General features: G+C 39.2%; 1 protein-coding gene across 3 annotated transcripts in view; it reads left to right on the top strand.

The window, feature by feature from the left end:
• Nucleotides 1–20980, top strand: part of PDSS1 (decaprenyl diphosphate synthase subunit 1) — a 22935-nt gene extending 1955 nt beyond the window's left edge. For 2 of the 3 annotated variants that reach the window (XM_054000872.1, XM_054000880.1), the window contains exons 3-11: nt 823–946; nt 1309–1439; nt 8119–8260; nt 9343–9454; nt 9543–9652; nt 15136–15216; nt 15396–15509; nt 18873–18953; nt 19688–20980. In XM_054000872.1, coding sequence (XP_053856847.1) covers nt 823–946; nt 1309–1439; nt 8119–8260; nt 9343–9454; nt 9543–9652; nt 15136–15216; nt 15396–15509; nt 18873–18953; nt 19688–19828 — 1036 coding nt within the window. In that variant the 3' untranslated portion in view covers nt 19829–20980. Of the gene's footprint in view, nt 1–822; nt 947–1308; nt 1440–6539; nt 6631–8118; nt 8261–9342; nt 9455–9542; nt 9653–15135; nt 15217–15395; nt 15510–18872; nt 18954–19687 lie in introns of those variants that run through there. The other variant, XM_054000886.1, reaches the window with a different exon arrangement.

The following is a 20980-nucleotide window of genomic DNA, read 5'->3' as shown; positions in this document are numbered from 1 at the left end:
TGTGTCGTGGGTAAGGACATAGTTATTGGGTGAACTGGGTAGTTACACCTCTGAGCTGTAAACTTTGAAAATAAGGTTATTTACTCCAGTGTAGGCTGCTGCTGTAGTGCTGAGTCTGAATCTCAGTCGTCTATCCTGGGGAGTAATGGGCAAAGCAAGAATGTTGCACAAAAATACATACGGTTCACTTTGGAAAAGGAAACATTAGAAGAAGAAGAAACTTCAAATCCAGGAAACAAACAAGTCTCCTTAATGCATCTTAATGCATCCAGGTGGAGCTTTCACCCTTTTCTGATGAACTTTCCTAGCATCGTCACGCTACCTGGAAGTTTTGATTTAACTTATTATGTAGCTGGATATGCAAAGGAAAAATATCAAATCTAAGTCAGGAATATTTTTTCAGGAGTTTACATGAGAGGGAAGAAAGTAACAATAGTTGGGTTGCCAGACATGAAGGCTCTATCTCCAAATGCAGGCTACACTATCCATAGTGTATTCAAAAGGAATAGATCGAGAGCAAGGTATTGTTCTGTGTCTCAAGAAGATCTGGGATTTGTTAAGGGCAGAGTGTGTGTGTGTTTGCCAAATGCACTTTGCCAGGTCCCAAAGGTTTATGATCATCAATACACAGCTTTTCTGTCTTTACACCTTACTGTCTGTCTGAAAAAGAGTGTTTTGGTGTCTTCATATATTTTAGCCATTTGGTTAAATGCGTTGTGAGGGGAGAGGAAGAGAAAGAAATCCTTTCAGATGTTTCTGTATGGGGAATCAGGGGAACTTGACTTCTAACAAGACTACTCTCTTGAAAAACACTGTCACCAGGTTTCATCATACAAGTACATCCCACTGGTGCAGCTGCAGTAAGACAATTAGTGATGAAAAATACCAAGACCCTTTTCAACTTGGTAGAAAAGACTTGAAGAATCTCTATGAAGATATTAAAAAGGTAAGGATTTTAGTGGCTATGCTGGGATGTCATGATGATTGTTTTTAATAGCAGCCATCAGTTTGGAGAATATTTATTGAAATAATGTTATGTATGTTCATGAACAGCTGTCTGAAAATTAAACTGAAGGTAAATGGAGCATTTCTCATACTTTATAGAACCAGAATGCAGTTTTTTTCTCCTGATTTGCAGTGCTGGAATGCATCATTTACATTCCAGATTACTCATAGTAATTTTAAAAACAACTTGAGCTTACACTGAATGAATGCAAGCAATAACGTTATACATGCATACTGTTTTACCTACACTAAACAGACAGACTTTGTGACTTCTATGCTGAAATGCTCTTGTCTTTTTTATAGGAATTGCTGGTCTCTGCAGCAGAACTTAAGGAAATGTGTGATTATTACTTTGATGGGAAGGGAAAGGCCTTTCGACCAATGATTGTGGTGCTAATGGCTCGGGCTTGCAACATTCACCATAATAATTCCAAGTGAGTTGGTCACTTTCAGATACACACATCATGCTTGAAAGTTATCATTCTTGTGTTTCTGAAAAATACTTTATGAAAATAAAATGCTCCTCAGTAAAACGTGAATGTAAGTTCCATCTTGAAGCTATATTTTTGTAGTTGTCAGTGGAAAAGGAACCTCTGGGTTTATTACATATTTCCATGTGTTAAATCATGGACTATACTGTGTTCGTAAGCAGGGTGGATGAGTAATGTTGCTGAATTAGGATATTTGTAAGGCTTTTAGTCAATTCTACCTTCTTGCATAAATGCTTTTATTAGAACCTTTAATACTCTTTGAAGCTATATAAATTTCATTAAGTATTTTTCATTTGTAACTATTCCTGTTCCCATTAAACTCTAGGTAAGAAGTTTACTGTGAGAAGAGACCTTCATAGATTTTTTAGTAACTATGCAGAAAAGCTATTAAAGAGGTGGTATGATTATATTCAAAGCTGTAAGATTTTGAAAACAGTAAGAGTTTTTTTCCCCACCCTCTAGTAGCAAGTTTCTACACATTATGTAAGATTCTAAGCTAATTAGTCTGATGTAATCCTTGTGATCTCCAAGTTACTTGAAAGCAGTTTTAACTGAGCAGAAGATCATGCTTGGCCTGTATTCTCTATCACTCCTGAATCTGGCTTGTTGCAAATGCTTTACTCCACACGTTCCTGTCAACTGCTATGTTTGCATTTTGAGGAAAGATGTTGGCTGGAGTGTTCTCTGCCTTCCAGCTATGCTTCCAGTCTTGCCTTGTATGGAATTTCAAGTAGATAATCTTTGGTCTCTTTCCAGAAGTGTTTCTAGACTAATTTGTCAGTCTTAAAGGATTTCTCTGAGTTCCTGCACTGTTTTCTCTCTGTAGGAGTAGTTTAATGCCTTGTTAGACTTGATTACTACCTCAGAGCATGGCATGTATTTTGTTGCATGGATGGCACCCTCCACCCTGTACCTCCTTCTGTGTGAATACAATTTTGAAGGAGAAAAAACTGAGCTGGCAGCATCCTTTCCTGTGTGTGCCAGTTCCCCTTGTTTTAGGGAAAATCATCCAGGACTAATGACCTTTGCTTCAGCCAGATTCTGTTGTCAGTTCAGGACTGCTTCTTGTCATTCACTCTGAGATAGCAAAAGGAACAATATTGGTTGTGAAAATCCTCAGGGATGCCTTTTGCCACTGACTGGCTTAATATTTTCATGAGTGATCTTGACATGAAAAACAGGAGCGTGAGGATGGCACTTTTTGATGGCAGAATCATTCTTGATGATCATCCATCTATGGTGAAATGTAAGGAAGCGCAGTAAACCAAAACTTTCTGCTTGAGCTTGTAGGGTCTTAGGTGTCCCATTAGGGCATAACCCCAGTGTGGTTTGCAACCACCTTTGTTATGAAAAACCTCAAAGATATGCTAGCATGCATCAGCCATCCAGTTCAGCTGTGGGAATGTATATGACACTTCCTGAAATCATCAGCGTGTCTGATCCCTGTGCTCAAAATAAGTTAAGTCTAGCTGGCTTCAGGGATGGATTGCTAAGATAATCATGAAGATTGAAGACTTGTGGTCTACAAATTTATCAGGAACAGGGTGAAAGAGATACTTAAGACAAAGCATTATGTTTCTAAGAGAATGGAAATTTAGGAGGAGACTTTTAACAACAGGGACAGTGAGTTTTTGGAGCATCTTTGGAATCAAAATAATGGTAAAAATAGTTTTATCTCATTCTAGTATATAGCATGAAAAGCTTATGAACAAAATCATGTGTGCGGTACTGAGAAGGCTGGAACTGATGTCATACAGTGTGGGAGTTGAACAGTGAATCAAAGAGAGGTAGCAGTAGAAAGACTGAATTTGCCTGTATGCTCAAAGCATATTTGCTGTCTTTTGACATATGTATATGCTCATGGACATATTCTTGTCCACATGTTATACTGTCCCAAAACTGTCAGGACCAGTTTTGAGACTTGCCCAGTGCCAGTAAGAAAGTGCCACATATGCCTGGGGCAAGTGTTTGCTTTGCAGTAGCCAGCCCTCAGCATAAGTCCTCTGATTTCTAGATGCCTGTGTCATTTGGCAGTGTTTGTACATCTGTTGTGGTTCTAATCAGCACCTCCAAAATATGTTCGGTGTTCAAAAAACCTCCTCAATAATCTGAATGTTCTAGTACAAACCAGGATGAGTCACCATCTTTGTCATGGTGCATTTAGAATGAAATTCTGAGTGGCAAGAACAGAAGTGTTTCAGCAAAGGAATGGAATGAAATCTCAGGGTATTTACCTCCCTGTTCTGTGCTCTGTGCCAATTTTTCCAAGCCTGTGATCGTAATTAAATATCCCATATGTTGATACAAGTCTTTGCTGTTCTGCTTGTTGGTTCGTGCATGGTGACCAATGCTTTTGAGGGTTGGCATGGCCATGCAAAAGTAATTTACCTTCATACTGTGGCTACCCAGTTCCTGTGAGCTGATAAAGTTTTATGGGCATTTTCTTCTCTTTTGCTTTTAATCTGCTTGAAGCAGGCTGTCTTACATAGCTGGCTGGGTATACATATACTTCAGTTCACATTGATACTATGTTTGATTCATTATTCTTTCTTAAAGCAACATTGTCTCCAGGTGACAAATTGTTCTTCCAACTTTTTTATGTTTGTGAAGAAAATTGTGTATGTAGAGAAGCAATACTGCATGTTTTTAACTCTGCTACTCTTCTACAAACCTGAGGGGAAAAATACTTGCCTTACATTCTGCTTCTCCCAGTTTTTTAAAGATGTTTTTCCACTTTCAATTTGTCATTCCCCTTGAAGCATTTTATCATTATTTTCCTCATTTAATACTGATTCTTCTCCCAGGTTTGTTTTAATTTGTTGAGGCTTTGGTTCACACATGTGTAATTGAAGAGACTGACCACAGTATCTGTAAGTTTGTAGGGTGAGCCAATATCCTGTACTGTTCATCCCTAGCTTTTTTTTTTTTTTTTTTTTTTTTACTTTTGCCTCTGGGGATTGTATTGCTGATGTTCACTTTCTGCATCATCTTGCTGCCATTCTCAACTGTAATATAACTTGCTGGACCCACCATGCTTTTGCCTGCTTTTCATTTTCTTTTCTTCTTTTGTGCAATTTTTGTATAAAAGGTAGTACTTTTCCTTATTTGGCTGTTAAATAACAGGACTCGATTTAGGAAGGCTACAGGTCCTGATCTTACAAGGCAGACCCAAGAGACCTCGTTCTCTTCACAGCTATCCCCCCAGAAGAGCTGGGATTTCTCAGGAGAATGGAATGGCCATGTGGCTCTACTTGCAGGTTAGGTGACATTGGTCATTTATGTTTAGATTTGAATGAGGTGAGGTATTTACTATACCCTCAGCAGGTTAACTGTTTTTTTAGAGTGAGGTTACTTTATTGTGGTCATAATAAGGAAAATGATAGTTGTATAAAGAATTATCTGAATTACTACCAAAAAGATAAGTGAGTGAAGTGTGTTGTTTCTTTTCTCTTGAAGTTTTAAGTGTCCTAAGTCCTACCCTGAGTCTGTAAGTCCCTTGGGCAGTGGCTTTTTGCTTGTTGGTAGCAACTTTGCTTTGTGTGAGAGTAAGAATTGTTGTAAATATTTTAAGCTGGGGTCATGCAAACCCTCAATTTCACACATCCACTGGCATTTCTTCACATACCTGTGTGAAGAACTTCACAGAATTATCACTGACAGAACCTAGTGTTTCTGTATTCTCCAAAGGTGTTTGCAAATGAGAGTTTTTATTTCTTTTCCTACAACCAAAAACAGAGAGGCAAATAAGAGAAGGCCAGAGAAGTACAAAAATAATAGGTTAAACAGCACAAAAGTTTGGGGGGGGGTGAGGCAAGGGAGATAAATTGATCAGAATAGAGTGAGAAACTAATAAAATGACATGGCTAAACTCGATGGACTATTTCCTAAAGATAGAACCTGCAAAGAACCTTAGTTCCCTTTTGTTTCATTCCTCCAAACCATCGTTGTCAAAAGCCCATGGTGTCAGCTGCTCTGCAGTTCTCTCTGGTGTTAGCACATGCATTCTCTGTGCTTCCCCTAATTTGCAGTGCCCTTCTGTGTCACAGACTCTGTTTCTGAGATGGTTGCTTCTTTCAGCCACAGGGCCTTAGCAGGAGAAAGATGCTTGAAGAACTTTGGCCATAGCACAAAAATTTTGCAAGGTCTTATGCTCATTTCCTCTCCTTAAACTGGCAGTATTTACTTACTGGCAAACACGTTGCCTGCAGGTTTTTGTTGGAGAGTGTAAAATACTGGTTTGTGTGGTTTTGAGTTCGCCCCTCACCGCTGTTGGGTGGTTTTGGTTGTTTGTTTTTTGTTTGTTTTGGTTTTGGACAGGGATATCTGGAGGGAGATTTTTGGGGTTTCTTAACCTGTATGGTCCACCTTGGCTTGTTCAGTGTTCATGAAAAAAGTTCTGTAACGGAAAACATCTCAGGGTACAGTAGATCTATAAAACCTTATCACTGAATCAAGCAGGGGGTCCTACTGAAAAACAGAGCATGATTAGTTGTATAAAATATCTGTAAATATACATCATCTCAGGGCATCTTTACTTTGGGAATGACCTAAAAATGGCATCTTTCCACTTATTGGATTTGCGGGGACCTGTTATCTATTGAGTTACTGCCACTTTTTGCTTTTGTTTTGCAGGAGAAGCTGAATGAAAAATGGCAGGGGATTAGGAGGATCCTGGGCTTTTTGTCTTTTCCCCTAAATGTAGGCATGCTCTGATCTAGAATTAGTTTCACAAGATGCATGTACGAAACTATTGCAGAACGTTTTTTGCCAGCAGTGGGAAGAACCTTGCTTGAGACTTCGTGGAAATAGTAGTTTTAAAACTCCTTCAAATTAAATTGTCACATTTGATACAACATTCTGGAAACCATGAACCATGAACATTCCTATGCCATTTTTAGTCATTGTCAGAGATAAGATCGAGTATAATGCAGAACTCTTCTGAACCTGCTTTTGAAATAACTGGTTTTGTTCTGTCTTCATACTACTGAAATATTTCAGTGTGTTAGTGAGTGTTGCCATTTACTGCTGCTTCCCAGCAGGAAGTCCAGTCTGCTGACATAATTAATGAAAAAGGGAATCCCCAAAAGGAGAACAGTGCATGAAAGAGGCTGGAGACCTTTACAGTTTTTTGAAGGTAAGTTTTCTCCTACTTAGTAAGAGTAGTTTATTTTGGAAAACTATTTACACTGAACTAGCATTTGATTAAATCACTGGTCCACATTAAGACTTGCCTCCAAATGACCATGAAGGTTTCCAGCTCTTATTTTCTGTTGTGTAAAAGCTGTATTTTCACAGCCTATGAGCTGCCCATTCATCCTGCTATTGTTCAGGATGTAGAACTCCCAGTACAGAATTCTGTATTGAGGTAGGTGTCAGAATGCAGTGTTATGTCAGCAGACTGCAATATGTTCTTTCATTTAGTGATTAATCACTACATTTTAAAGGACATAGGCAGTGCAGGAAAGTTTTAAATTCCCTTAGCTGAGCTGAAATTATCTTCTGTTTCTTTTTCTGTTCTTCTATAAAATAGTATGATTTTCTCTGTTGTCTGTATACCAGAAGTACGGTATTTATATATCAGAAGTAGTTTCTTTCTTGTGTTGTGGGTTTTGGGGTTTTTGTGTTATTGTTTTATGTGTGGGGTATTTTAAATGTTCATGTGGACTTGTTACACCTATGAGGCAAGGCTGACTGGGATAGCCATTTCTGGGATCCTGCATGTAACCCATGATGAAAACAAAAATACTAGGAGATGACAGTGGAAGCTGGATACTAAGGGTCCTTTGTGTGAGCTAGGTTGGCTCTTTTATGTGTTTTTTGCCAGTTTTGTTCACTAGATAATTGCTTCTGTGTTCTTCCTTTACCTTCTTTTCACCTAGTTTTTTTTAAAAAATGTAGTGTGAACTACTGAGAGTTGAATCATCAGTGTTAGCTCTTCTTTAAGGCCGAGTTCCAATAAGTGTTAAGTAGTTGGTGTTTACAGTCCCAAAGTGGTTGCAGTAGAATTCTTGTTAATTCTTCAAGTTTCTGAAGAACCTCTGGGGTTTTAAGGTAATCAGGTAAGCTAAAGGATAAGATCTATGAGTTATGTCTTTCAAATGTAGAATGGTTTCTGTTCCTTCTGATCTCTCCAGCTCACTGGAGTAGAGTTATCCAGCTGTAAAGAGTTTGTGATGCCACAAACAAGTTTATTATAGGTAGAGCAACAGAGATAAGGAAAACTGAAAACTCATCTAGAAAGCTACCTGGCATTCTTTTCTCTGCTGTTTTCCAGACTTTAGTCTTGGAGCCAGGCATCCTTGATGCTGTGCTATTTATTGCAGTCTGGATTTAGAAGGATTAAAGTCAATAACACAGGAGTTTTGCAGTACTGTTTATTCAGCAATGTAGAAATAGGCCTAATGAGGATGGACTCATCCCTCTGCACTTACTGTACTAATATGATCTTACTTTCTCTTGTCTTCCTAATTCTAGGTTTGAAAGAAGGGGTCAGACCAGGAAAAAGCTGTGACAGCTGTTTTTAGAGGATCATTTTTGTTTGGTTTTTGATAGAGATTTTGTAGTGTATTGCAGCTTATATAATTGATTTAATTATTTGACATTTCTTGTTTTTTTATTTTAGGGAGGTGCAGGCAAGCCAGCGCTCTGTGGCCATAATTGCTGAGATGATCCATACAGCCAGTCTAGTTCATGATGATGTTATTGATGATGCAAATTCTCGCAGAGGGAAAAGGACACTTAATCAAATCTGGGGAGAGAGGAAAGTGAGTTTGCTAATACGTGCAAGACTTGCCTTTGAATTTCAGCAGAGCACAAATACCTAGAGGTTTGTAACATTACTATTGCTAGGTCTTGGAATATGTCAGAAAACATATGAAGAGGTGTGCACAGTTTATGGGTGAGACAAATGTGTTTTCCTTTTCTGAGCTGTTGGAAGCATTAGATAATGAATGGTTGAAGTGTGTCAGTGTTGGACCTGTTCAGCGTCCAGAAGAGACAACTGAGAGGGGCCCTCATCATTAAGTGTCTGAAAGCAGTGTCAAGAAGATGGATCCAGGCTCTTCTCAAGTAATAGGACAAGAGGCAGAGGACAAAAACTGATGCACAGGAAGTTCCACCTGAATGTGAACAGATTGCCCAGAGAGGCTTTGGAGTCTCCCTCACTGGAGAGATTCAAGAATCATCTGGATACAATCCTGTGCCAAGTGCTCTGGGATGACCCTGCTTGAGCAGAGATGTTGGACCAGATGACTGTGGCCCTTTCCAACTTGGCCCATTCTGTGATTATTACTGATTTTGCATTCCCTGTGCCATCCTCTGCACAACAGCAGAGAACTCTTCAGTGCTGCTGAAATACTTTAAAATTGTGCCTCATCCTGAATGCTAATTCAGTGATGAACACAAAAATGTTTTCAGTCAGTGGGAAATTTTTTTTGAAATTGGTGTTTTCTTCACAAGAGCATTACAAAAAAGGTCTTCACCAGAAAATGCAAGGAAGGAACTTGGGGCAATTCAGAGTTCACATGGCATAACAGCCACAAGAGAGAAATAGAGAACTAACAGAGAACTAATGTTCAAAAAAACTTCATAAGCAAACACACACTGCATACAGGGGGGACAGTGCTTATACAGAAAAATATAACCAGTACTATATGATAGGGATTCAAAAATTACTCAGATTTCAATATTTGGTTATGTGTTTTTTTGCTCTTAAAATGAAATATTTGAGCTTTATGTAGGAAAGTTACATAGTGTGAGTAGATCTGACAAACAAAGGGAATTGTATGGTCTGTAGCAACACAGGAAAAGACTCAGGGGATCACCTTTTTGTTGTTGTTGTTGTTAGGCTGTTCTAGCTGGCGACTTCATCCTCTCAGCTGCTTCTGTAGCTTTAGCACGAATTGGAAATACCACTATCATCTCTGTTCTAACTCAGGTGATTGAAGATCTGGTGCGTGGTAAGGTTTTTTCCTATTTTTATCTTCCTATTTGCTTGCCTAAGGCGTAAACACACAAATAAAACCTCCCATCTCTGCAACTTTTTAGGTGAATTCCTCCAGCTGGGTTCCAAGGAAAACGAGAATGAGAGATTTGCTCACTACCTCGAGAAGACTTTTAAGAAGACGGCGAGTCTGATAGCAAACAGTTGTAAAGCAGTATGTACGTCTGTCTCTTCTGAAGTTAACATACCATACTGTAAGCTTCACAGCTAAACTAGTATTGCTGCTTGCTCTGGAGACCCTCCAAAGCAAAACCTTGAAATGGTATTCTGCCAGAATAAGAATGGGTTTAAGATTGTGAATTTGATCACAGTTCAGCTGTGTAGCCTCCAATATTGGTTTTCACTTTTTCTTTCAGTTTTTTATTTATACACAGATTTATTGTTATTCTCAATTGAATCAAAATAAGGTTCAAATAACGATAACAGTGGCAATCATCAATTTATGAAATTCTGGAACTTTGAGACAGTGGTTTAAACTCAGTTGATCTTTGAGCCTATAATTTGATTTTAAATCTTCTTTGACATCTGGCCCTACTCATTGGTGCTGAGTGAGACCTTAAGTGGTAACAGTGGGAGGAAACAAGTCTTAGTGCTAGTGTTAATCATCTTCCTTTGTTTTCAGGGAACTGGTACATTTGTGCAACAGACTGCAGTTATTGCTTATATCAAAATGATCACATAGAATGAGACGCATGGATTTCAGGGGAGGGAAAATACCTTTTATTCTAGTTGGAGGAAAGAAATTAAGTCTGCTGGATTGCTCATATTAATGGCAATATGACCCTGACAATTTTCTTTTGCAAGTCTTGTTTTATATCAGTAGCCACCTGGACTAGTAAAGAGCATCATATTATTCTGATACCTCAGAAAAAACATACCCAAGTTTTAATATTCATTTTGACAGACTGCCTCAAAGAATCTTTGCAGATGGAAGAAATCACATTCCCACTGGGTGGATTCTCCCTACAAATGTGCTAATTTAAGCTTTTTCATGACTTGCAAGAATTAAGGATTTAAGCACTTCCCTCAAGACTGACACTATGATCCTGGTCAAGGGGGTGTTTGGCTGCTTTTCTTCTAGTGGCTGGTCTGAGTTGTTCCATTGCTGAATTGCTGGAATTTTATATGCTGTAAAATTTGTGTTAGAAAGGAAAACCGAGAGAGAAGGTCTCTCTTCATGGCAAATCCTTATTGCTTCACATAGTACCAATGAGTTGAATATGTATGTTTCCCTCAGTTTCTTTCTGCATGGAGTAGGAGAGCTCTATTGATAGCAGTTAAAAGGGATTTTTTTTTTTTTATTTATTTTTTTGTTGCATGTGGGTGTTGAGATATTTTCGTTTAGATTGCTTTGGCTACTGAAGAAATCGGAAGGGAGTTCTGTTTTCTGTAGCAAAAATGATAAGCAGGATCATCAGATCTATCTTGAAAGGAAATTCAGTTAGGGAATCAAGAGTATTCATATCTAATTTTCAGGGACAAAACTAAGAGGAAAGTCTATGGGTTTTAGAAGCAGTTCTGTTCCTGTTAATGATAGGAAAACTTCATTTGTTGCTGTGATTGAATAAAATACAAGTATTAACTGTATGAAAGAAGATGGCAAACAAGTTCATGTGGCACCATAGAATTCCATAGTGCCATATGGAAGAGTAGAGTATTCCTGCAAAAAGGAATACAATAGTCCTCTAAACAAGACATTCACTGTAATTGATAAATTCTGTACCACCAAAGCATTACTGCATTTAAATCAAAATTCTTTAAGTTAGGACTTAGGGAGAGAACAGTCTGTTCAAGATGTTAAGAGCCATCCCAGTCTCCAGTTTATTTCTACAATAGTTCTGCATGGGGGAATGTTACCAAAGTTTCAATCAAAGTGTATTGTAAAAGGAAGCAATGGCAGATGGACCAGAGTCATTGAAGCCTTAGTTACTGCAAGGCATTTTTCAGAGAAATGTGGGGTGACTTCAGTTCAAGAATTCAGAAACAATAAAGCTGAAGTGGAATTTCTGTTTAGTCATCAGGCCAGCTGGAGATAGCAAAATAACCTGAGCAGGTTTTCTGTCTTTTTTAAACCCTGCTGTAATGTGAATTCCTGAGCCTCATAAAGCTGTTTATATTTTGCATGGTATACTTTCAGATGAGGGATTAAACTGTGCTTCCTTTGAGTGTAAGGGTGCACTAGAGGTTCTTGATTTTCATATTAGGAGGAAGCTTGTGCCTCCTTGTGTAAGGCAGGCCTGTGGAAGGGACTGAAGAAACCCGTAATCTAAAGCTCTGGATCTTCCTGTGAGCTCCTGCTCTAACCAGTTCCTAGTTTGGTGTGCGCACAGGGCTCCATCAGAAAACCCTACCACCATGTGGAACTGGTGCCTAGGAAAATAAGACCTCTGACCCCCACCAGCAGAACTGAATCCCCCAGCCCAACCACACCTGCAGGCTGCAATAATGTCCAATGGCAGATGTAGGGTAATAGCACAGTACTATCAGATATTATGGTCAGCTAGTAAATTTCCTTACTTATTATTTAAAACACAGTATTTTGGGGGTATTTCTTTTGCTGTGAAAAAGATTTATCACATATATTCAGGCAGGTAATCTTTGCTACTGAAAAGTACAACTCTGCATGAACAAGTACTTGATTAACCTGTTAAAATATTAATCACGTGAGAAAGGTCAAATGCGTGAAAATGCAGACTCAGGACAAGATAGTTGTCTGCCTTGTCTTGATTCAAGACATCTCCCTCTTGCAGGGGGGCCTCCATCACCCCTTCCTCAAGAGTAGTTCCCAGGAGGGTTTGAGGAGCCTGGAGAAGTCAGTGGCACTCCTGGCAGCAGTGGGGGATGAGCATGGGGAGGGGGCATCACTGCCAGTGCAGCAGCACATCCAGGGCAGCGGCTGTGAGACCACATACAGGACACACATGGGCACTCTGCAGGGAGTTCAGTGAAGGGGCGCCGTGAGGGCAGAGGCTGGAGCAAATGATGTGCCAAGAGCTGGTTTGAGTCTGGAGCAGGGAAGACAAAGGGGAAATCTTCCTGCTGTCTCCAGCTTGTAATTGGAGGGCATAGAAAGGATGGAGAAATGTGCAGTGAAAGGACCAGTTGTACTGTGGAAAAATTCAATTAGGTTTGAGGAAAAATTTCTCTATGAGGTTGGTCAAACATTGCAACAAGTAGCTGAGACAGAGTCTGAGATTTTACATCCTTGGAGATACTCAGAAATCAACTGGACGCAGCTCTGAGAAACCTGATTGAACTGTGAAGTAAAGAGGTAAAACTGGTTTGTAGTCTCTCATGTAACAGAAACAATTTTTTTTATTGCAGAAAGTGTGTTTGAAATAGCACCAAGGAGATTGTCCTGCTTTGCTGAATTCAAAGAACCTTTCAAAAGAATTTGTTCCACTTGGTATTAGGAAGGATTTTTCATCTTGATTTAGTGGAGGACAGGCCTGAATTCTTGCAAGATTAAATTTGTCATAAACCAGTCACACCTATTTGGGGAGCTTTAGGCTGTTTTCAGAGGGGCAGTTTTATAATTTAAACACACATCACTGTATTGACTTGATTATCCTGATTTGTATTTGCAAATGTGGGTATTATCCCAGAACATTATCCCAGTATAGGTCCAGTTAAACTCCATATGGGAGTGACAGGCTGCCTGGCTGCAGCCTGGCCAGCGTCCAGCTGGGGGCAACAATCTACAAGAGCAGTTTGAGAAACTGCATCCTGAAGGAACTCCCAACACAATCGCAGGTTTATTATGTGGTCGTGGTCAGAGGGTTGCTCACTTGAGGATGACTGGCAAAACAAATCTCCTGATTTTTTTTGTCTATGAACAAGAGTTGACCTTTCAGGTTAAATGAGGAAGCTCTTTCCTGTATGTGGCACTTCCTCCCTCCCTCGGCCAGCTAGCGCCCACTCCGACCCTTTGCCATTAACCAGGATTTTGTCACTGAATTCTGTGGTTTAATCCTCCACATGGAATCAAATGTGGAGGTAGGTAAGGATTTCATTGGAAGAGGGTGGATGCAGTCCCCCTGCCGTGCTGGTGTTATGTGATTTATATTACAGAAGCAACCAAAAGTTTGCATAGTACAGCAGTAGATGTTAGGTCTTTGGGCAAATACTGCTATTTAAGAGACAGACATCAAAAGGAGGATAAAAAGGCAAAATGTTCTACATTTATAGACCCGAGCAACATCTGTTTAAATATCTCATATTGAACGGTTCACTCTGTTCAATAGCCTTCAGGACTTTGTATGATTATTAGAGATAAGTACCATTATTTTCCTGCTATACTGTCCTTCTTTTTTAAATAAATGTGGAGAATGTATGATACTGCTAATTTCTCAGTTATCCAGATTCCTCTGGGGTTTAGTTATTATCTACAGATGCAGGTTATGACTGGGAAGTGTTCTGATGCTCAGAGATAAAGTGCACTGCTGCATGAAATAATCTCTCATTTTATGCAAGTTGTGTCGCATTTATTAGGATATAATGTTGTTTCTTATTTCCATCTTCACATTCACCTTCAAAGCTACTGCTGGACTTGCTTTTAGTTTGGGGTTGGTTTTGGGGTTGGAGGGGTTTTTTTATGATCCTACCTTACACAGTCTTAAAGAGGAATACATATACATACACACACATACTTATTTTTATATTGTGTTTTCCTAGCATGTATTTTTAGTCTTAAGTAAAATGTATCTTCACTCCTTGCATTGGTCACAGCAGATTTGGAATGCCTGCAATAAACCAGGGTGGATTTTTGTCCCCTGTTCTAATTGGTTTATTGAAGATTGAAATAAATCTGAGTATTTAACCAACCTCATTTTGCAAAATGTATAATCAGTACATAAATGCAAAAAGCATAAATGCCCTTACTTTGAGGCAAGATACTAATTTTCAAACCTTAGTGAAAATCCTGTATTTTAGTTTTGTGGCGTTTATTCAGCAAAATTTCTGTCTCCCAAGTAGTAAAATGTTTTGTTTATTTCAGTTTAGTGATACCTTTGTGAGCTTGGGTGTGCTTTCTTCATTTGCTGTCTTTTCTTTGCCACTAATTATCCCTCAGTAGCTCTGCCTGCAGGCTAATCAAGCCATCTTCCTGAGCAAGTCAGATACAGTTAACATCACCTTAAAAATAATCATCCTTATGTCAACTGCCCTTACTGTACTGGGTTCAACATATCCAGCTTTGTGATCTTTCATGAGACATGTAATGTCCATTTATCTGTTGTCTGACCTCCAATTATCCCCTGGCTGCTTTATGTATGTAATTAGTTTAATTTCCCCATCACTGGACTGCATACTACCTTGCATGTAAAGTGCATCCACATTTCCTCTCTCTTTATCCTTGCATGGTTATTTCTAAGCCTGATAAATATTTAATGAAGCTAATCTCTTTGCAGATGTGAATGTAGTTTTAATACTGCACTGCTGTTCAGCCTTGTTTTCTAGTAAGCTTGGCTAGTTGTGTGTCTCCATGAACTGAGATAAGCCAGAATGTGCCCGAATCAGCTTTTTTTTGCCTTTCCCAGATCCCTCCAGCCTGTGTTGGCTGTGTCACACCTATGGTCAGGGGCTAAAAGTGGATGCTAACTAAAGCTTTCTATTTACTTGGGGATTTTGTCTTTTCAGGTTTCAATTCTAGGCTGCCCTGATCCGAAAGTTCATGAGATTGCATACCAGTATGGAAAAAACGTTGGCATAGCTTTTCAGGTAGTGTTTTTGTTGAACTAAATGGAATCTAAAATCTAAACTTCTCCAAAGTGCTTTAGAAATCAAAGTGGGCTGTCTTAATCCTTCCTACAAATCTTGTCTTTAGCAAGGATTATTCTGTATTTAGCTCTAATACTTTAAAAAGAAATTTTAAATGATCTGTATGTTTATTTTTTTAGTTGATAGATGATGTGCTGGATTTTACATCATGTGCTGACCATCTGGGGAAACCAACAGCAGCAGATCTCAAGCTTGGATTAGCCACAGGCCCCGTCTTATTTGCTTGTCGACAGGTAAGTCAGCAGGAAGCTGTTTGCTCAAAATAAAAAGTGTAAACTACTCCTCACAGGACAAGCTGAAACACATCAAATCTCCAGTGTCAGTGATGAGAGTGGCCTGGGCACTTGTGACAAATCAGTGTGTTCAATATCAGATGGATTCTGTGCACACACAAGTTGTGAGAAACGCCTTCCTGTACAAGTCTACTTACTGTTAGGCTCTTGTAGGTATTCAGAGAGCTTTAGCACATTTTGCATAGGTTATTCCTAAGTAGCTTCTTGCTTGTGTTTTCTCCTGAGACATCTTCCCAGGCTTGACTGGCTTTTTTTGCCTTGTTCTGGGCTTTGTATCCATCTGGGGCCAAGAATTGAAATCCCTGCCTTGCCTTTAGGTGGGTACCTTTATTTATTGTATTTGATCTTTTCATCTCTTTGTCCTCAAGTATTATCCATTTACAAACATGAGCAGGTTTCCTGTCTGAAGGTTGGATAAGAAAAAAGGGAGTGTCATAAATAAAACAAGCTTAAAATTGGTCAAGATTTTCAGTACCTTAAAAATTATTTGGAGGAGCAAAACAAAAACAGAAGTGTGAGCAGCATGAAAAAAACATTAAAATTGGCGCTAATCCATAAACAAGAAAGAAACTATTTTAATTCCTTGCTCCAGTGTCTTGTTCACCAGAGGCAAGCAGATTTGGGACTTAAAAAGCAGTCCTTCCTAGCAGGCTTCACAGTGTGATACAAAAACTGGCACAATTAGTTCCAGCAGAGCTCAGGTCTATGATCTCTCAATGGAATTGTTTAGAGTTTGACATGGGAAAAGTCCTAAATCATTTTTAAAAAACCCAACAACTTTGACACTTACTTCCCTCTAGAGCCTGTTGTGGGGGGAGGTGGAGCATACACATCTGTTTGCTTCCTTATCCTTTGGGCATTTACAAGGATCTGTATCTCAGAAAAGACAGGAGCACAGAGTATCAGCCAACTGACAAAGGAGATGAATACATATTGAGAACAACCTTCTCCGTGTCCTCAGTGTCTCCCCATACTCATCTGGGGGATTCACAAGCATGTTCTTGAATCATTATTTCAGAATTGTGTCATCAGCAATTGGAGCTGTCCAAAGAACAGTGAGGCACTCAGGTAGAGGGAGGATGAAGTTGTAAAACTGTTTTTGTGTGTGATAAAGCCATGTGCAGAAGGAAACAAGGCAGGTTGCAAATACCCAATTTTGGCAGAGAATGGGTGACATTGATTGTCTTGTGGGTGTTGAATATTCCAATTTTAAAATTAAAACTATTCAGTACTAATTTGTTTGGGTTGTCTGTCTCTGACTTTGAATTTCATCCATCTTTTAATTAGCTTTACAAGAGAAATTAGTTCATAATATAGAAATAAAAGAAAATCTGTCAGTCCTATTTTAAAATCTTGTTCTTTGTAGGCCATTTTTAAATGCTTTTCCTCATTTATATCTTTGATAGATGGGAAGTGTATATTTTTGCATTGAAAGATAATGAGCATCTTATAAAGTTTTCTGCATTAACCAGAAGGCTTCTTTGCTGTAAATGTCCTGCTGTTTTCAAGAAACTGGAAGAACAGCACTACAGACTAACTGATACATAAACAAAGCATGAGTGCTAAAAAATGTGGAACTTCAACAGACACTTGTGATGCTACTAAAAGATATTTCATATATTTGTGTCTGAGAAAAAAACTCATGAACCAGGACTTGAAGACAGTCCAAAGTGTAATTATTAATTATAGACTGTCTTTTCAGATTAGTATTGCTGCTATCCTTTCATGTAGCTGGTAGTCCTGGAATTGTCTTCCTGACAAACATTTGTTAGTTTTTAATGTGCTCTGATCTTCAGTTACAGATGCCTTTCTTCCTGTCCTCTCCCCTCTCTCTGAAATACACCTTTGTGCATTAGAATATTAAGGAGAAAAAATGTTTACCTTGATATAGTACCTATTTGTTCAGTATTTAAAGTTAGCTCACTCAGTAAAAAAAACAACATCCCATGTATTTTTTAAGGAAATACACTAGTGTATGCTAATTCTAAACCTCCTTTTAAACGAGTACAGCTGAAGAATGAAGGTTTATTTTTATTATAAGTATTCCTATTAAATGCTTATGTGTTGCCCACTAAATATGCAGAATTGCTAATAACAGCTCTGCCTTACAAGTTTGGGGATTTTCATGTCCTTTAGTGCTTAAATATAAAAAGTGATCCCATATGCATTCTATATAACTGCAAATATGAATAATGTGAAAACTGATTGCATGAACACAACAATTAAAGTGTCATTACCTGGGAAGGAAGCTAGGATCTAGAAAACGCTACGACTTTCTTCTTTTAGATAAAGTATGAGTCATCAGTGAGCTTCTGAATGCATCTCTAAGACTGTGTATGAGTAATAGGACAATGTCACAGCACTGATGGGTGCTACATGTTTGTACCTGAACGTGGTTATAAAGCTGCAGTTGCAGGACCAAAGGTGTGCAAGGAAAGCAGATCATTGTTTACAAGTATATCATAAATCATCTTTGACTCTAATCCTTTCAGGCAAGATGAACAAACAGCTCTCTCCCTTACAAAGAATTCTTCTGTGGAGTAGCTGTCTTGAGTTGTAGCCTTATTTTGTTAAGCACTAGATTTTTCTGTTTCTAGGCTGTCTGAAGAAAGAGGCTGCATATTTACCTAAGTGATGTGATTTTTCTCAAAACAACTGACTTGAGTTACCTGCTTGATTTGTAGGGAATTGAGCATACAGTGCTAACTACAAATGCTACATGACTGAAAACAAAATACCTTATAGTTGTCATTCTTCTCTTACTAAAAAAAAAAAAAAAAAATCTGTGTATATAAAATACCAGCACAATGGAAAATTAAAGAGAATGCAACAGCCAATGTTACCATGCGGGTATTTTACAAGTTGAACTGTACAATATTGCAACAACAAACATCCTGAGTTCTTCTCTACATGTGGGGGCAGAGGTGCTTCTTTTAGGAGTGCCAACATTAACCATCATCTGTGATGTAATCTCTGATGCAGATTATACACCAGGCAGTAGCCACATCAGAAGTTACCACACTGGAACATCTGCTTAACATGATAAAATGGCAGGTACTGACTTCTGCTACCAACTGGCTACAGCCAGCAGAGTCAGAGCCAGATTTAAGTTTTAAATGCTAGGGCTCTGCTGTACACTGTAGTCCTGTGCAGACTGCAAGTACAAACCTAAAGCTATACCTATAACAGCAGTGACAGGGGAAGAGGGTTATGCTTTGGTGGTGTTCTGACCTTAGCATGGCAGGCAGCTACATTGAAAACAACTCAAAAGCAACTACAAACACTTCTCCCTTTGTGCTTAAGTTTCCAGAAATGAATGCTATGATAATGAGGAGATTCAGTAAGCCAGGAGATGTTGAACGTGCATGGAAATATGTGTTGCAGGTAAGACTGATACCAAATATTTCTGCCGTCCCTGCTTGCTCAGTCTGAAATTCACTGCCTCTCAAGTAAAATAGCAAGGCTGCATTAGCAAATGCCTGCTGAGTAGCGTGCCATGTACAATGCCAAGTCAGAACTCCTCAGCTCTCCTACTGGCACAGTGTTTTTGCAGAAATGCTAGGTACTGAAGAACTTACTTTCTTTTTTTCCCTCCAACAGCATAAGGTCCACGTAATAATTAAAAAGCTCATGCATGAACTCAGTTCCTCCAGCTGAGGCATAGCTGTATTCAGCAGCTGGTATAAGTGGCATGTAATTTCCAGTCAGTCTTGTAACGGCAGTGCACACCCTATTTAAATGACTCTGGTCTAAAAAGACTCAGTAATGGTCTGCAAAATTATTACCTATTTTTCGGAATAGCATGGGGGTTTTGTACATCTCTATTTAGGGCAGGAGAGGAAGGGATAAACCATTAGTTTCTACTTTGTTTTTAATATCAGTGCTGTTTTGTAATGGATGAGTTGCTGTTTTAGCCTGGAGGAGTTTTAGTATTCGACAGCCTGGGGCAGGTAGGTGGCCTTCCCTGATTACAGAATGAATCCTCTTCCTTTCCCCATTGGAATATAATGTCTTAGGGTACTTACTGTCCTTAAAACTTCCTCCTGTGACTGGAAGAGGCAGAAGGCAGGAGGAGGCTGATCAGTTCCCCATTTCCTCTCTGTGTCTCCTTCCCTCAGAGTGATGGTGTGCAGCAAACGACCTACCTCGCCCAGCGCTACTGCCACGCGGCCACGCGCGAGATCCGCAAGCTGCGGCCATCCCCCGAGAGAGAGGCCCTGGTGCACCTGACAGAAATGGTTCTCATGCGAGACAAGTGAGAGAACTCCTTCCACTCGTTCTGGCAGCTACTTTACCAGACTGTGCCTAAATTTATTTCAAAAGTTATTTGCTTCCAACACAAGCTACCAAAAATTATTTTTTAAAAAAAGACCTCCTTTTTTTTTTTTTTAAGTTTTACTTTTTTTTTTTAAACAAAAGTTTAAAGTATTTTACTGCAGGAAGCCATGCAATTCAGAGCAAATCAAACTGTGCTGTACAATTGTTTTAGTGGGGGCTATTGATTGTGGGGGATGGGGAAGATGTTTACATGTTGATGCACAAAGGCCACAATGAGAATAAATGTAAATCAGTGTATGCAAACTGAAGCAGTTCCAAATTTCACTTGTTTACACTAATAGAACATGCAAGTACAGGAGCTGGTAAACTCCTCTGAAGAGAGAGGGTTTGGATGTTTCCCCGGCTACCTAACAGAAGCACCTGGAATTGTATCCATATAGAGATATTGGTTTACTGTAAAAGACTGCATGTGGATTTTAATTGGCTATTCATCAGTGAGTTCAATTCATGCTATTGGTGCCTACCTGCTAACAGTTAACATGATGCAGAATTTGAGATTGTTACCAAATGAATGTTTTTGTTCAGAAAATGAAAGGTTCAGTATTTCTAACTCAAACTAAAAATGAATGATTCACCAGCCAGTCAAACCTGCAGCTCCATCACTTTCATCACTCATTTATAGAATATATTCTGTAGCACCCTAGAAGCTGCCTTTGAAGTCCCAGACACATTCCTCTCACAGTAATTACCCAGTACTACCACATTCCTTCTCAGGTTATTTCAGCCACAGAATCTGTAGAGCAGGGAAGCACACCCTCTCTGGCTATCTCTGCCTGTGATCCCTTAACAATGGCCAAGTTCCTGTCACTGTGTTCCCCTGGGTGCTATCTGGAGGACAGCCTGCTCCTGCTCCCTCTGCTCCGTGGGGCACGTCCCAGAGCCACACAGAGAGAGTTCCCACACAGAATTGTCAGCTGCAGATGGTATCTAACTTACAGCATCCAGGTAACTAGATTCAATCAAGAACCCTCACTGAAACTGAGTGTTGGCAAAAAAGAACTTATTTAAGAGTATGTGTAAGTGTGTAATTCAGGTTTCAGATCTAATTTATTTTCCCTCTGTCAGTGATAAAG

Source organism: Vidua macroura, chromosome 1 (genome assembly GCF_024509145.1).
Source record: "Vidua macroura isolate BioBank_ID:100142 chromosome 1, ASM2450914v1, whole genome shotgun sequence".
Lineage (NCBI taxonomy): Eukaryota > Metazoa > Chordata > Aves > Passeriformes > Viduidae > Vidua > Vidua macroura.
The sequence above is the reverse complement of the archived record's forward strand: the minus strand, read 5'-3'. Positions and strand labels throughout refer to the sequence as shown.